The sequence below is a fragment of the Geospiza fortis genome, unplaced genomic scaffold, assembly GCF_000277835.1.
Source record: "Geospiza fortis unplaced genomic scaffold, GeoFor_1.0 scaffold41, whole genome shotgun sequence".
NCBI classification, from domain to species: domain Eukaryota; kingdom Metazoa; phylum Chordata; class Aves; order Passeriformes; family Thraupidae; genus Geospiza; species Geospiza fortis.
Genome location: NW_005054299.1, coordinates 22,143,014 through 22,159,510, shown reverse-complemented (window position 1 = coordinate 22,159,510; position 16,497 = coordinate 22,143,014). Strand labels below are relative to the sequence as shown.

General features: G+C 42.3%; 1 protein-coding gene across 1 annotated transcript in view; it reads left to right on the top strand.

Moving 5' to 3' along the window:
- DACT2 (dishevelled binding antagonist of beta catenin 2) overlaps positions 1–12,221 on the top strand; it is a 33,837-nt gene extending 21,616 nt beyond the window's left edge. Inside the window, exons 3-5 of the mRNA XM_014308194.2 lie at positions 5,442–5,574; positions 6,988–7,275; positions 9,647–12,221. Of these exons, the coding sequence (XP_014163669.1) occupies positions 5,442–5,574; positions 6,988–7,275; positions 9,647–11,445 (2,220 nt within the window). The 3' untranslated portion in view covers positions 11,446–12,221. The remainder of the gene's footprint in view (positions 1–5,441; positions 5,575–6,987; positions 7,276–9,646) is intronic.
- The last annotated feature ends 4,276 nt before the right edge of the window (positions 12,222–16,497 follow it).

Sequence of the window (16,497 nt, the reverse complement as noted above, 5' to 3'; positions counted from 1 at the left end):
GCCAGCGGGAGCGCTGGGGAGAAGTTGTTAACCCGGCACCGCTCATTCATCGGAGCCGAGGAGTAGGCGATGATTAACTTCAGTAATACAGCGCTCAGCTCTCAGTGGCAGCAGCCGTTTGCATAGGTGATCAGAGACACGCGGGCTGGGATACACCTGCATAAGCGCTCGGGGGTTTGGGTGGGTGTGTGCGCGCCCAGCTCTGCGCCTCCACCTGGGAGCGCGCACCGCTGTGTGCCCGCGCGGCTGTGCGCCAGTGGGAGCCCATCTGCCAGGAAACGCTTCGTGGGACGGGAGTACTTTGTTCTTTCCACGGATTGCGTGATCAAAAGGAAAGAATAACTGAACGCCAGACCTTGTATTTGAAGTGCTGCGCCGGCCACTTGCACAGGGGTTTTTTTGAAACTAAAAAACAGTTCTGATAAGTGGCTGAACCGAGTTTCATAGCTGAGACAATAATCAAAGGGTAAAGGGCTTTAATCTCTAGTATAGGCAATTACACACTTCAGTAAACTCAGACTTAATTCAGAATCCTTTCCCTCGCTGTACTGGTGCAAGTCTTGGCCATCAGTTATCCATCAGGTGTGAAAACAGAAGGGTTATTCACTCCCCGTAGGCAGCTTTCTCAGGCAGCATCTCAGGATAAAATGGGCTTTAACCTTCAGGGAAACCTAACCACCACTGTGTGAAAACACAGCGACAGACATATCTTGATTAATTTAAGAAAATACAAGACAAGTGGACAGCCAGCCGCTTGATTACCCATCATTGATAGTCTTAAGTAATGGTTCTACTTTTTTTTTTTTAATTGAGCAAAAGAATTTAAGGCATTTATTGCCTGTTTGAGGCCAGTGGGGTAACAGAATCACACAATGAGCTCTGATCATAGGGACTGTACTTCTTTTCGTGTCAGGTGTCGTGCTGTAATTACTCATTTGTCGTAATATTTTTCAAATAAAATATTAAAATAGAAGATGAATTTGTCAGGATTTTACTTTCACCTTACAAGGTTTTCCAAGAACGTGGGAGAAACTAGCTATTAAAATGGAAGGAAAAAGAGGCTGCCCTTTAATTGCTGCCCTTTAGAAGTGTGGTTGAGTGGACTCAAGAATAACTCTGCACACCTCCAGAGAGGGACGGATTTCACCAGTAGGTGCCAGTGCAATTATAGGAAACGTGTCTCTTGGGATGCCTGGGAGGGAGGTGTTCATAAAGATTCAGAATGACTCAGAGGTACATAAATCCAGGTACAGGTTCTTCAGCACAAATACAATTGTGCTTGAAGTAGTAATACAGAGCTCTTCTGATTGACCCATGGCTGCTGGAGGCTTTTCAAACTGTGCTGTTCAGGCCTCCTGGTAGCTTTATTGGTTTTTTCCCCTTGCAAATTGCAGATATGTATCTGAGTAGAGGTACATACCTCAAATTTCCTTAATAGCAAAGTAAATCCAGTTGAAAACAAGCTTTTCACAGTCATTTTAGAAGTAGTTTACAGATCTAGGATCTCAGTGATCACAGGCTAAAAACTTTCCCAGTGACTCATGAGCAGTGTATTGCACTTAAAACCCATGGAAGTTCTGTTCATGATTGCAGGAAATGAAGTTAAAACTGAAAACAACAGAAAATGCAAAGCACAGCATTACTCAAGGAGTGATACATCTTCAGCAGCAGCAACAACTGTTGTTGTTGGCCCATGGAGAGTACAGTACGTGATTGCTGCTCTATAAGCTTTCAGACTGAGAAACTCATTACCAGTGTAAATGTAACTTTTCCTTGCAGTGCACCTTGCTCCAGATTTCAAGGAGGACTGTAGCCCTGAGCTTTAGCGTGGTCACAGTTTAATTCGTAAAAAGTTTGGTCCTCACAACATAGAATGAGAAAGCTGTGTCAGCTGAATGTGGCTCAAGGCGTCTTAGCAATGGAAACAAGGCAGATAAAAAGTCAAGCCAGGCTTCTTCTGTAATGGTAGGGTGAGAAACAGGAGAGCAGAGGCAGAAACCTTAAGGACTTGAGTCTGACTACTGGGAATAATAGAGCAGAGCCATCAAATGCCATAGACACCACACGTGGATGCCATTCCAGAATCTCAGTCTCTTCCCCAACAACATTTATCTCTTCCCCAACAACATTTACCAGAGACATTGATGATCTGGCCTTCTAGGACTCTGCTCTAGGCAGCCTGCTACCCCTAACAGTCATGCCCTTTTTTGCCCTAACCAGTGGCTCTTTTTGGTGGCCAAGGTCTTTTCTGGCAATTGCAAATTACTACAGCACAGGCAGGGTCAATTCTGTAGCAGAAGAGGAGCTAAGTTAAGTGATGCCACCCACTATCAGAGATCCTGAAGGTGCTAAACTTCTCGTAGCCAAACATCATGGTGACAAAGAGGAAAGAGATGCAAATTCAGGCTAATGTAAAGAAAGAAATCTATGGTTGCTGTCAGTGTAGGTGGATATCGAAGGCTGCAACATCCAGTATGTTCTCGGCTCTTTCCTCAGAGGACATATTTATAAACCTTATTTTATTTTATTTGAATCTGATTATATTGTTTTGCAAGCTTTCAGGTGGTTTATGATGTTATAAAAATGTGAGAAGGGACACATTATACTGAATAGATAAAAGCAAACAGTTGGTACCCTGCATTTCACACAGATTTTTTTCCCCTTTAGGTAATTGTAAATAGAAGAAAACATCTTTTAAACCAGGGACTTTTGTTATTAAAAAAAATTAAAATAAATTTGACAGCTGAGTGAAAAAAAGTCCTTCTGGAAGGAATTTACCTTGCTCTATCACAAGTGTCTGGGACAGATGATAGTAATTTCCCTCTGAAACTGGCTGCTTTGCACCATCAGTTACAAAAAGACCCACGTGTGGGCAAAACTAGAAAAGAATGCTATGTTTTGTCCATTCCAGAATAAAGTCAGATTAATAGAATTATAGGGTGCTAATCTATAACCAAGAAGTGTCAACAGCTCCCCTTTGACCAAAGAGATTAGTAGTTGAGAAGAACAGTCAAGTATGGCCAGTGGGTTTTGGTGCCTCGATTTGTGGTGCCTGCTTGTGCTGGTGTAAAGGAACTTGCTTTTCAGAGAGTGTTCTTCCTTCTGAAAAATGGGTGGTATGATGATACTCCAGATTTGCCTCCCCAAAACTGTAGTCCATTGATAGTACATGTTAATTGGGAAAGTTTGGTCCCACACTGTGCAGTGCCCAGAAGTCTTCACAGCTGCATTGCCCAAAGCAAACAGACGGTTTTACCTGCAGGGCTTTGTCACATGTAAAATCCATCTTGTGAATGGTGGGAGAGTGTATTTAGGGATTTCTGTTTTGAGTGCTGCCCAGTGTGGGTATTGGAGCAATAACAGCTTGAAACAAACACACCGGAAAAGTCATTCTTACCCAAACGGTTTGAGGAATGCCTCTCCTCTTAGAGGGCAGAAGTAGTTAACTGAAAGATCAAAGCTGGGTCAGTGGCTGGAAACATGAAAACCCAATGGTGTGAGGCACCATAAAAGGGTTAAAAACGATGATGTAAATCATGTGTGTTGGTTAAAATGCTGTGAAAGCGCAGACAGAACCTGGAGGTATAATAAATAATGTTTGAATACCTGAGAGCCTTGTGGCCTCTCTGTCATTAATCAGAAACCACAGACTGAGGGATTGGCTGGCAAAACATTAATCATTAAGCAATTAATTCCAGTCATGGAAACAAAACTTTGGGATTTCCTGTGTAGGTGGGATTGAAGAAGGCATGGCATGGTTTTGCTTTTTTACCACAAAATAAAGAAGTACTGAGGAGGTCATACATCCATCATTCAGATGGAATAGAAAATCTCCTTTTTTATCCATTTCTTCCCTTCTTTTTTGTTTATAGGAAACAGGAAGAGGGAAATCAGGGAAAATCACTGTGGATTTCCTTAAGAAGCAGTAATGAGCCTCTTGAGTTTAAACCTTTCTAGATGTGTGACTCTAACAAAAAGGGGCTTTATTTCTTGTGTCTTATATGTTCCTCCAGTCCTCTTTAAAAGCGTGCTAAAAATAGATATTTTTTTTCTTCTCAACAGCTTCACCAGCCTCAAGAATTCTCTTGTGAAACTCAGGGCATCTATATTTTTTTTCTTACAAGTTCTAATAATTTACTGATTACCTTAGGATCTTAGCTTTTTTTTTCTTTTAGTATTTATAGCTATGGAGAAACCTATGCAAATGTTAAAAGCTGAATAATTCATACAAAAGGAAGGGGGTAAAAACATGTGCATACCAATCTTGATTTTCTGCATGTCATTTAATTTTAAGATACTTTAATTTGTTCAAGGGACCTAGATTTTTTTATTTGTATATATTTGAGGTTGGAAATGCTGCTAGAACTTCCACTTGTGTTTTTAAATATTAAATGTACACATAAAGAAGAATCTTAATAATGTTTTTCTTACCATTTCTGAGTTGAAACCCATCCCCTTGAGAGCTTTGAGCACAACTTTACAACCAACTTCAAGAGACCATCTTTCTATAAAGTACTGTAGGTGTGATATAGTTAGAAGCTGCCTAAGTAGTGACAAGGCTTTAGATAATTTGCCAGGTGCCACGTGAGAAGTTTGTGACAGAAACCAACTGTGGTTCTTTGGCTGGTACCTCACGCCTGGCCATCTGCCTTGCCAAGCTGACGGCATAAACACTGGGGGAGCAGCTGCAGGAGCTGTTACCTCAGATCAGCCTGGTCACTGATTGCAGTAGGCAACACATCTAGTTGCTGGCTTCTGAAGGATTATTCATCATTTATTTTAAATACAGTAATTTCCCCACCATGTTCAAATGCCACCTTCTCCTTCCAGGAAATGGGTGGAGATACATGGCCACAAGACAAGCAAGGAAAACCTGCAGTAAAATAGATGTCACAATTCTTGCATTGTATCCTTTCAACTATAAAGATGTGTCATCAAAGCCAAGGGTTTTACTGGGGTGGGCATGCTGCCTTTACTTGGTAGGGCAATAAGATGCCTCAGCCACAGTGGTTTCCTTTCATCTGGCAGATCTTAAGAGTTTATGCAGACAATCCATAATATTTACATCCTCTTCTGCTCAGAGGCAGCGTATGGCAACATGCAATGCAGTAAGGATATGTTAAAAGACTTCTGTCGTATTTAGAGGTACAGTTCCTGCCATGGGTATAACAAAAAAGCCAAAAGTTAAAATAAGTACCTTCAGAGTGAGTTTTAAGAACATGTTTGGCTGGGCAGAAGACAATATATACTAAGAAACAAAATATTTTGTCCTTGTCCATTATGTCAGTCTCATTACAGAGAGCCAACTGCAACAGTCCCTAGCTAAGGAAAACATTTCATGAGAGTAAAATCTTGATGGCACAGATGGCCTGAATTCATGCATTGCTGCTGAGATTTTAAATGTGATTATTCTTCATTTCCTCCTTCTTGCCTTGATTTAGTCTCGTTTGAGGAGACAGGATGTCGGCTTGAAAAACCACCTGCATCAGCTAGACCAGCGAATAAGTGAGCTGAAATTGGACGTCAGTAAGACCTCCAGTGAATACTTGGATAGTGACAGCCGGCCCAGCTCAGGTAATGTGCACTTGGCTGTTTATTCCCAGGAGTATGGTGCTAGGAGAATTGAACAGTGTCAACTGCTAAGCAAAACTCTCTGTGTTATTTGGTCAGAAATGGTGCCCCATAGCTGAGGTGAATAATAGTCACCTGACAGAGTGGGCTCACAGAGCTGCTAGGAATTTCCCTGCAAAATTGATCTAGTTAGAAAGGGCTCACTCACTCAAGCAGTGTTCTTTCTGGATTATTTAATTTTTTTCTAATGAACCTTGTAGCCACACATGGAAGGAGAAGGAGACAGATTTACTTATTAATTACCTTGTGCAGTGTAGAATGACCATTGGTAAAATGGCTAGACTACTTAAAAGAAGTGGAGACCAATATCAACACTCTGCTTGTATCCAGGGAGGATTCTGAACCTCACTAGGGCTTTGAAAATCACTATTGCAGTGCTCCTGTCAAACGAATTTATGTAGAAGCAAAACAGCACTATTAAAAGACACTGAGAAAAACTGCCCCTACAGAGTAAAGCTCTCATACACAGAAAGATACTGGGTATCAAGTTTCTGGTCTGATTCACAGAGAGAGCTGTACTTCAGACTTTTATAGCTAGGATGTCTGTCAAAACCGGTTTCTGTTATCTAGTCAGACACAATGAAAGTACTTCTTTTAAACAGAATTTTTGCAAAGCCTCAAATCTTCAGTGAGACAAGGAGATTTTTTTTTTTTTAATACAACATACAGATTTGTAGCCTGTTACTTAAAAGGCATGTAAAAAGTGCAAGTTTCTGTTGCGTGTTTAAGTTCAGGAGTTGTTCACTTAGGCACACTTCAAAAGAAAATATTCCTTCTCTGTTATAGAGAGGAATAATAAAATTTCATACCTTGAATTTATACAAAGCCTTTTTTAATGCTTCCACAATTACTGGAAATTATCTCAATAGCTGGAGAGAGAAGGTAGTCTCCATTCTCTGCCCTTAGACATTCCAGCTATCTTAGACTTGGCAGCTCTGATTACAGGCTAGTTTTGCTCTGTCCAATCCATTCTCCTAATCCATGCTTGTGTGCACCTAGTACAAGTTACAACAGTGTCAGAGGTCCCTGTCTTACACCAGTTGCATCATAATCCCCAAAGACATTCCCCAGTGAAGAACTGGGCATGATGGTGCAGCACTTCATCCCATCCCACCCTCAGAACTAAGCAGGCATGTGTGTGCCAAGCTGGCTCAGGGCCTAAGTAAATAGGCAGAAGCCCAGTAAAGGTTAGTTGAATTAGAGTATACCTCTGCTGATGCTACCTTAATAAATGATAATAAATTTGGGCTTGTGGCACATAGCAAATGAAGGTTTATTTTATTTCTGCACTTTTTTTCTACAGAGCATGTTTAGTTGCTGTAAATATGAAATATCCTATTTATTTTTACTCTGCAGGATTCTATGACCTGAGTGATGGTGGTTCTTGCTCACTCTCCAATTCTTGCACCTCTGTATACAGTGAGTCTATCTCCTCCTCCCATACCAGTCTCTTACCCAGCTCTCAACACCCTAAAGCAAGGCTCAGTGTGTTTGATTACCGACCCAAGTCTGCAGATGAAACTACTGTGCACATCACCAGCTTCCAGCAGCAGGGAGCCTATGGCAGCAATGGATGTCGGACTGCAGCCAGCAGAGATGTTTCTGGGACTCCTGCCAGGTCCAGACCAAGGCCAGTTTCCACAGGTAATTGATAGCAGAACTGGGTACTTCATTCAAGAGAAGGGCAGATTCCTGGTTATTGCTCTTAGGACCTTGTTTAGCCACGTGTAATCAATATATAGTTCTCATTTTCAATACACAAAGTGAGAGTGGATCAAAATCACAGAGACAAACCATTTACTGTCCCACTTCCCCATGTCTCCATACTCCAGATACTTTTAAACAGTAACAAATAATAGAATTAATCAATAAAAAATATGTGGATGAGACAGTAACAAGTACAAGGACCTATGCATTTAGAAATGGAAAAATACTCTACTCTCTGAGATAAACTTGTAAAGACTATTGAGATTTTTTTTTAAAGTTTCAGTATTTGAAATACCTTGTGTGAAAGTGCAGGGATGTGTGAAAGATTTCAAGTAAACTCTAAATTCCCTATTTACACAAATTAATGTTGAGTCACACAATGACTCTTTTTCATAATTTATGATGTACAGTTAGGGACAAAAAATGCCAAAAGTTAATTGACTATCTAGGGAGCAGTCATGAACCTAAAAATTGATCAGCCATGAATTTGCATCATACCTTCAACAAAATGGACAAGTCTGTTAATATTCTAGATCTCTTGTTTACCTTCTGTAAAGTGACCTGGTATCACTTCTTATCACAGCTTCTTCCATAGCCTCAAAGCAACGTGGTGTTACAGTGATCCAGCAAGATGTGTAGCAGTTCCATTATAGAAACAGGGAAGCTGTGGGGAGCATCATTTAAAGTTCTGTGCCACTCTGGAATCATTCCCACAGCTGCTTGACCTGAGCTTAACTCATCTCTGGCTTGGAACAGAAACAAAGACCACCTATTCTATACTTAGGTGTGTAGGCACACCTGAAGGGATGACAATAATTACAGCATAAAAGCAGTCTCCTCAAGGCTTGTCAAAGGCTGGGGATGAAGCTGAGCTTAATGACCCATGGCTTCCATGTTCAGATTGCAGACATTTTGCTCTCTCAGAAGCTTTCCTGCCTTGAAACATGTTGCTGAGATTCCAGGAGCTTTGTGTTTGCTTTTTTTTTATATAGACTAGCACAAAAAGGTATAGCAGGGGTGTGGGAGAGAGACTGCAGACCTTCAGCCGTTCTTCATGGCTAAAGCCTCTTACTTCCTTCACAGTGAAAAACAAAAGTAATGCGGTAGTAGTGGGTATAGCTTTGAAGAAAGAATTCTCATAAAGTTAACCACATTGCAGGAAGCGAAGCAAGATTTTATTTCAGAAAATTATCATTTGGAGAGGAGAAGAAATTTCTCTTTTCCTCTCCTTGGAAGAAATGGCAAGTACAGACCAATTGCCTTTTCTTTCATTGGCAAGCAGAAAGCTTGCTGAGACATTGCAAGCACAAGGTGCTTTTGACTCCTTCCTAGTTTGTTTGCAAAAGAGCACAGCATTACACACTGCCAACAATTTCCTAAAGAATTTTCATTATGAAATTAGGTTGTTAGGTTGTCATCCTAACCTTTGTTATGGCAGGTCTGTGCATGGGTAGGACGCTGCAGACCACCCCAGAATTTTGCGGTCTTAAAAGCTTGCTGTGACAGGACATAGATGGTCATCATGTGACTGTTCACATAGTTTGTGAATGATGTGATTAAATGGGATGGTTGAGTTTCGTGATAGCATGAAGCACCCATGACATTGGTTAGCTGAGGATTTGTTGGCACTAAAGTCTGCATTGTAGCACAGAAAAATCCAAGCTAACTGGTTCCAGAATTCTTGATCTCAGAGGTAACGCAGCACCACAGTGCTCTGTTGAATGGCATGTCTGGATGGAACAACCTTTCTTCACACAAGAACACAGCCGCTCCTCTCTGTGCACAGGAGATGCTGCTGGGAGGAGGGTGCTGCAGTCAAGAAGAGTAAATTACAGCACCCTTGACAACACTCCAAAATAGAAGAGATCGGAGTTGGTGTCTATAAATGTCATCTTCAGGGACTGCACTTCCCACGATTCTTCAGTTCATTCTTCTATTACTTCTCTGATAAGAACTAAAAATAATCCCTTGGTTTTGTCTAGTTGGGTTCCTGCTGGTCTATGACAATTTAGGACTTTTTTGTATATGCACAGATTTACTTTCATCCAAGTAGCACAGTTTAAATTTCCTGCAAAGGTAAGAGTTTTATTATTGGCATCAAAAGGCATTTTAAATTCTGTTATGCTTAGGTGATAAAAGCTTTAAAGTAATTCATTGGCCTTGGAAGACTGAAATTACTTTCTTTATCCATGCTACTGATTTTAGTAAAAGCTACCACATCTCTCTGATATAACACTTCTGGCATGAACTGGGTTGAATGTAATTGTCTGTGATTTAATTAGGTTGTTTATTTTCATCCACCATATAGGTGACTTGGAAAGACTCATTCCAGCGGACATGAGATATCAGAAAGAAATGGATCCCAAATCCGTGTTGCCTCTGTGCCATGATGGAGACATGCACTTGTTCAGTATGGACCCCAAATTCCAGAATGACTTGGTCTCCAAGAATGGCATTGATGTGTATCCTTACCCAAGCCCCCTCCATGCAGTGGCTTTACAAAGTCCCCTTTTCTCCCTGGTGGGAACATCCCCAAAATCAGACTTTCAAGCTCCTCCCAGCAAACCTATGCCTAGTACAACAGGTCCCAGCTTGATAAAGACTAGGCCAACCTCTGAGGTCAAGCCGGGGGGTTACATCAATAAATTACTGCAGCTGACGAGATGCAAAGGGAGCAGTCGGGCTGAGACCAGTGAGTGGGTTTCACCAAAGAGCCAGCCAGCTGCAGTGCACCAGAGACTCATTATAACCGCCAGCACCGGTGGAGTGAAAATTAACAGCAGCAGTAGCCAGCTGGAAAAACAGACGAGTTCTCTGGAGAGTAACAAAGCTGAAGGGAAGCTGTCAAGAGAGGTGCCAGAGGGGGAATGTGCCAAGCAGCAGGAGACCATGAGCTGTATGAATGAAGAGCAGTCATCCACTCAGCCTGACATAGAGCCATCAGCTGTGAATAGTTGTTATCCTGCCAAGTCAGCAGCAAGGGGCTCTCCACTGGCAGAAGAAACAGAGAGCAGCATGGAGCGCAGTTTGCCCTACTCACAGCTGTGTCAAGAGGACTCTAGCCCAGACACCTGGAATGCTAAAGCTGTCCCACCCAAAAAACTGCCCGTCAAAAGGTGTGGCAATGCCAAATTGGCTTACACTGGGGGTCACGAACGAGTGGCACGAGCTGAGTTTGTCCACGCTCAGTTTGTCCCTGCAGAATCCCATCAAGTTCGGGTAAAGTTTGCCAACTCCAAAACAAAGGCAGTGAAGATAAAGAGGAGGAACAGTGAAAAGGTCATTCGGCCTGGGAAGCAAGCCTTCTGCATGGAGAAGGTGAGAGGGTCTCATGGGGCCACCAAGCTGCCTGTTGAGTGGAATCAGCTCCAAAGACCACAAGGAATGAAGAGCCTGATGCGGAGACCTTCGTATTCTGGTGACATGGCTGGCAGATCGTGCTCAGAGTCCAGTCTGTTTCCAGTGCAGGTCAGGCTCCCCACTGTGCCGTCCAGGCCAGAGCTCTACAGAGCCTCTGCCAATGCACTGTATTCCCTGGACGCAGCTTGTGCAGACACAGCCAGCAGGAAGAAGCAGCGCAAGTGGCAGTCCACAGTGGAGATCTCTGCCAAGGCCCAGCCAGCCGGCCTGTCTCACAGCTTTGGCCTGGGAGCGCCAAGGCAGCCAGTGAGGAGAGCCAGTGTCCTGCACAACGTCAGCACGAGGGCTCGCTCCAAGGGGCAGCAGCACGGAGATTGTGCCAAGAGCGAGTCAGACCACTCCGAGTACTCTGCAGAGTGCGCCTCCCTCTTTCACTCCACCATCGCAGAGACCAGCGAAGGGGAGGTCAGCGATTTCACAGCCAACCGGTTCGGGGACAGCGAGTCCAGTGAAGGCGACTGGGATGGCAGCAGTAACAGTAGCAGCCTTGCTCTTGACTATGATGAGGGGGATGAAAGTGAGCTGATTTGGCCTGAAGGTTCAGTCAGACAATCCGTGACTGTCCAGACCTCTTCCAAGCCTCTTCCTCCAGTGCCCAAAATCTGTCGTATCAAAGCTTCAAAGGCACTAAAGAAGAAGATAAGGAGGTTCCAACCTGCCTCTCTGAAGGTCATGACCATGGTGTAAGGGAGAGCAAGCACCTATTTCTTACAGTGAGACATCCTGCTGTATGTCTATTTGCATTTGCAAAATAAAAGGACTTTCTTAAAGGAGCTGTGAATAATCCCTGAGTCTACACAAGGGATCTCATTTGTTAATGCCTGGGCATAAATGTCACTGTATGTAATTCCCTCTTTTGCCATTTATTCTGTAAATATGAAGCTCTGTGTACATTATGTGATGACTTTTTTAATTATCCAAAAGGGTCACATGGTGAAAATGAAAACAACCCCCCCTGTAAGATTTTACAGGCAGGCCCTTGGTGGTTTTTTAACCATATGCCCCCACAGAATCAGTCCAGACATAAAGACTTGCTAAGAAGAAAGTGTACTTCCCTCTTGCAGTCTGACATCTGTATTAACCATCTAGCTGTTACTGTGGTCATATGGAAAAGCTCTGTTTCCTACAGTTTTATTTTATTTCAGATCAGCCATCCCATACCTTCTCCCAAACATTGGGAGGATGAATCTGTTCTTCCATAAAAACATAGTATGCTTAATCAAGAAGGCAAGTGTATTTGTGAATGAGAACAAGACTTCAGTTCACTTCCTTTTTTTTTTCAAAATAGCATAGGGTTGTTTTTTCACCCCCCCTCTTTACGATGTTCCATGTTATTGTTCATTTGTTGAATGGATGAAAGAACATGGGGGCCACATGCCACAGTGTGTGATTAGCTGGGACTGAGATAATCGCTGTGCCCCTGAAGTTGCAAACTCAATAAATACTATTTAATGTACTGAAAATTATGCTTGTCTGACTTTTTGATGTCTAAAGAAAATTATTCTGGTGTCTGATATGAAATAGTTCTGTGTTTTTATGATCACTGTGCAGAGGGGTTCTTTTCTATTTTCAGAGGATCACTGTAGCTTAGTCAGAACCAGGGTCTGCTCACCCTCTACCTCAGGAAAGCTTTTTCAGCACCTGATTCTAAATGAAAGAATTTGAAAATGGTTTTTTTTATTGAGGACAGGGTAGTGTTTAACTGACTCACCTAAAGTGATGCAATTTTTTCAGAAGAAACTTAATTTAAAACATATATTTATATATATGTAATGTGTTTTGAATGCATTTAAGGGCACTGATGTGAAGCTTTGTATCAGTGTCTAAATTGAAGAAGTAATTTTGTGACTTCTTCACAAAATGAATTTTTTCTGTTCAGACAAGCAGTCGTAATTCTTTGCCCTGAGCACAGCAATCTGGAAGCTGAGCTGAAGTTCACCCTGAATTTACAAAAGAGCAGGTATTATCCTCCTGCCCTATTTCAGTGCTCAGTCTGAGTACATTCCCAGCCTAGGAGATGTAGGCATTACCTCATTCAGCTGCTTGAACTGGATCTGAAACAAAAGGTAAGTGCTTTGCAGAAACTGGGTAAAAAAATGATTGTTTACTCCAAGGATTCATTAGCCAACAGAAATATTGAAAGACAACTTTCACCCAATGCCTTCTATTTGGAAGCTATTTTATATTTTAAAACCACTCAATTTTCAAATAATTTGTGGAAAATTAATAAAGTAAAAGGTATGTAAAGTCATTTAATTCAAATATTCTAACTAGCACATAACATCATCTTTACTGTAACAAGGAAAACATTCCATTTTAGTCAGTGGAATATGTTTGAACATCTTTTCATTGTTCCAAGAGTATTGGACATAGTCACTCTGGTAGGATTAATTGGAGAAATTCACAGGTCTGGCAGTGGTTTCTTGTTCAGCATGTCTAGCAACAGAACAAACAAAATAGTGATTTATGCTTTGTTGACTTTCTACACCATGAAAGGATTCTTTTTTCCATTTACACAAAAGGTTTCATTTGGGGGAGTGTGTCAAAAGTTACATATGATCTTTTAATCCAGGGATTTTCTGTGTTGGGGTGGGGTTTATTGGTTAGATAGGAATTTTGAGGGTGTTTTTTCATGAAGGAGGAAATTGTTCTTAAGTAGAAAAGTGCTCTGGGTAGGAGTGTTCTGCAACCTGGTAAAATGTGCCACCTAGTAGCTCCCTGCCTTTTTATCAGAGCAAGTTCAAACTATAAGTTTGTAGTCCCACAACTCAGTAAATCCTGCTTTAGGGCCGTTAATACTGCGTCAGAAATGTTGCCAGACACATGATGAAAGTGCTGATACAGAATGAACTCAGGCTGCCAATTCAAATAAAGAAAAATGATGACTTAATTTTGTGCTGACAGGTTTTATGCCAGATGAGGTATCATTGCCTCTACGACTCACACTTTCTGCCAGGTCAGATAACTTCTCTCCTCCCAGAGCCAGCAAAACCCAACATAAAAGCACAAAGCTGGCCCAAACATCATCTTATGCTTTGGCTAGTTTGACAGAAATACAATTATGTGCCCACACTTGATCCAGGGGAAACCTGTGGTGCTGGAGAACCCCAGCGATGTAGAGAACCTGCTGTAAGGTGTTGAGGCATTGCTATGTGCAGTGATGCTACTGAGCTGTGACTTTTTGGCAAGGGCAGAACAGGTGGTGCTTCCCCTGTGTACTGCAGGACATTGGATGTTCTCCCTAGCACTGCCCTTTGGAAACACTGCTTTCATCTGCTGGATCAGAAACTGCTTTGGGACCAGAACTCTGGAGGGAAGAAATAGGACAGTGCAAAACAGGGCAGGAGACTTGGGTGGCCAATGGTTCACGTGTACTGACACAAAAACATGATAGTTCAGTGTACTGTAGTGTGTTTTGTTGGTAAGTACACCAAGAATTTTCATAACCACTGGGTACAAGTGTGATGCCTCTGTTCACTGGAGACTGGGGCTAGCTGTGCTGACAGGACCCCAGAATATCTGCCACCTAAGCAAACAGCTGAAACATACTTAAAATCAACAAATGTCCATAAATACTCTGATGCACTATTCTTTTCCGTGCATGTACTAAACATCATAAACCTACCATGAAAATATCTTTTAGCCTCATCTTGAAAATAAGGGATGCCCATCCATGGGATCATGGCCAAAATAGAAATATTCACAGTTTGTTTTCCTTTTCAGAAGAAACCTACAAAACCTTTTTACGTCACAGCCTCTTGTACTACAAAGGCCCAAGAGAATGTAAAAAATGTCAGTTGGTGATACAATTAGAAGTCTAGCACCAAACCTGATAAACTTTGGCAGTGAGAAGTTTAGCACTTTTACTGTGACTCGATTAGCAAGTGTATAGATCTAATGGCTGCTTCAGAGCAGCTTTATGCAGAGTTTCTGTTGCAGGAGCTAACATCTGTCATCATCGCTCCAAGCTCCAGTGAAACAAAAATCATCTACTGCTGAAATCTGTGTGCCAGATCAGCAGTTTCCTTCTGTCCTAGGCAGACATTTACACTTCAGTGTAGGAGCAAATTACTCCTAAACCACAAAGGAAAGAAAAGAAAGTAAAAAAAGATAATAGAAAGGGAATTAAGGAAGCTTTAGGAGCAATTTGCAGAATAGATCATAATTATGATTTTAAAAACTTTAGTTAATCCTTTTATTGCACAAACAATTTTGGAACTGGATAATTACCAGTTTTCTTGGCCTTGACACAATCTTAGATTTTGAAGTCCACATGCATTACCCAAACCATGGGATAGAGTCAGAGAACTGATGTTTTGTCAGAGACACCAACCTTCAGACCTTCATTTCCAATGACTTCTGGTCAGGCAGGGCACTGGGCAAAAGAAAGGCAGCGGTAAGTCTCAAAAACAGCTGTGGATGATTCTCATGCTGATGAACTTAAGCCCAGTGGACATTTTAAGGCTATGCTGGAGTCTTGTGCTTTCTTCCCCATCCTAGTCTGAAGCTCTGAAGGTGAGAGCTGAAGGAGAGAGGTGTTCCAGGATCAGCTGAAAGGCAGGTGGTAGCAGCAGCTCTTTAGGGAGTGAGTTGTTGCCAACAGGATGAAGCACGCTGAGCATGGCACCAGAGGGCTCTGGTGGTTCCAGCCCCACCAGCCTTTGCTAGGTTCTTTAAGATCCTCTTAGGGCTGTAACCCAACCTCACCACTGCTCATGAGGCAGTGCTGTGATTTGGATGCTACATTTGAAATATGGGCAAACACCAGCACCCAAAGCCCACCACAGGCCCATCACTCATGAGCTACAAGATGAGGGAGTCCAATCCAGAGTCCTTCCAGACTACCAAGTACAAAATCCCCAGTTAGAAAAAGAAGTGTGCAGCATCTGTTACTGCTGGCTGACAGGGAACAAGACAACAGCATGCCAGGGAAGGACCATCCTACTGCTGCTCTTCTGAAGTAATAGCAGTGGCTTTCATTTTCCAGCCCCTTCTGAGCCCTTCTCAATTCCACTGCGGCTGAAGGATTCACTCCAGCTGTGCTCAGTGGAAGAGAGCAGCTCAGCTTTTAAGTACAGCCCCCCTCTGCCCTCCACACCACAGGAAAGCCTTTGGCTCCTGCAGAGAGCTGTAGTTCCTAATGCTCCCTGACCACAAACTCAGTCCTCCTCACTGAACATGCTCCCAAGGAAGCTGCCCTGACATGAACAGCTGGAATGACCATGTGAAGGGAAGAACATCATTATTCTGGAAAACAAAGAGTCCTATGTGTGAAACTTGCCTGTGAGGAATGCAAACATCCAATGACACCAATACAGGATCCAGGCAGTTTTCCAGTATCTTACATGGATGTTAAGGAAACCTGGAGTTCCACCATTAGCTTCTACTCTGTGTGGACAACTACTGTGATACATCAGCAACAGATGAAGAGTGAACAGGAAAATGCTCAGCTAAGCCTTGATTTTCGGTATATATACTTATGTTTGAAGCCATCACAGTATGCCTGCTTATACTGCAATGTAGAACATCAGCAGAATAACAGCTGAAATGAGCAGAAGTCAAGCCTCTATCAATACTATTAATTCTGTGTGTTATGATAATAAAGCCTGGAGACTTTCATTAGCTAAAACTGATTTTTTTTTCCCCAAGCATTTTAGGTTTTTTCCTTTTTTAGCATTTTGGACTAAGGGGGGGGGGCATCAAATTCCCCCCTGAACAAATTCCTGGGAACTTACTAGA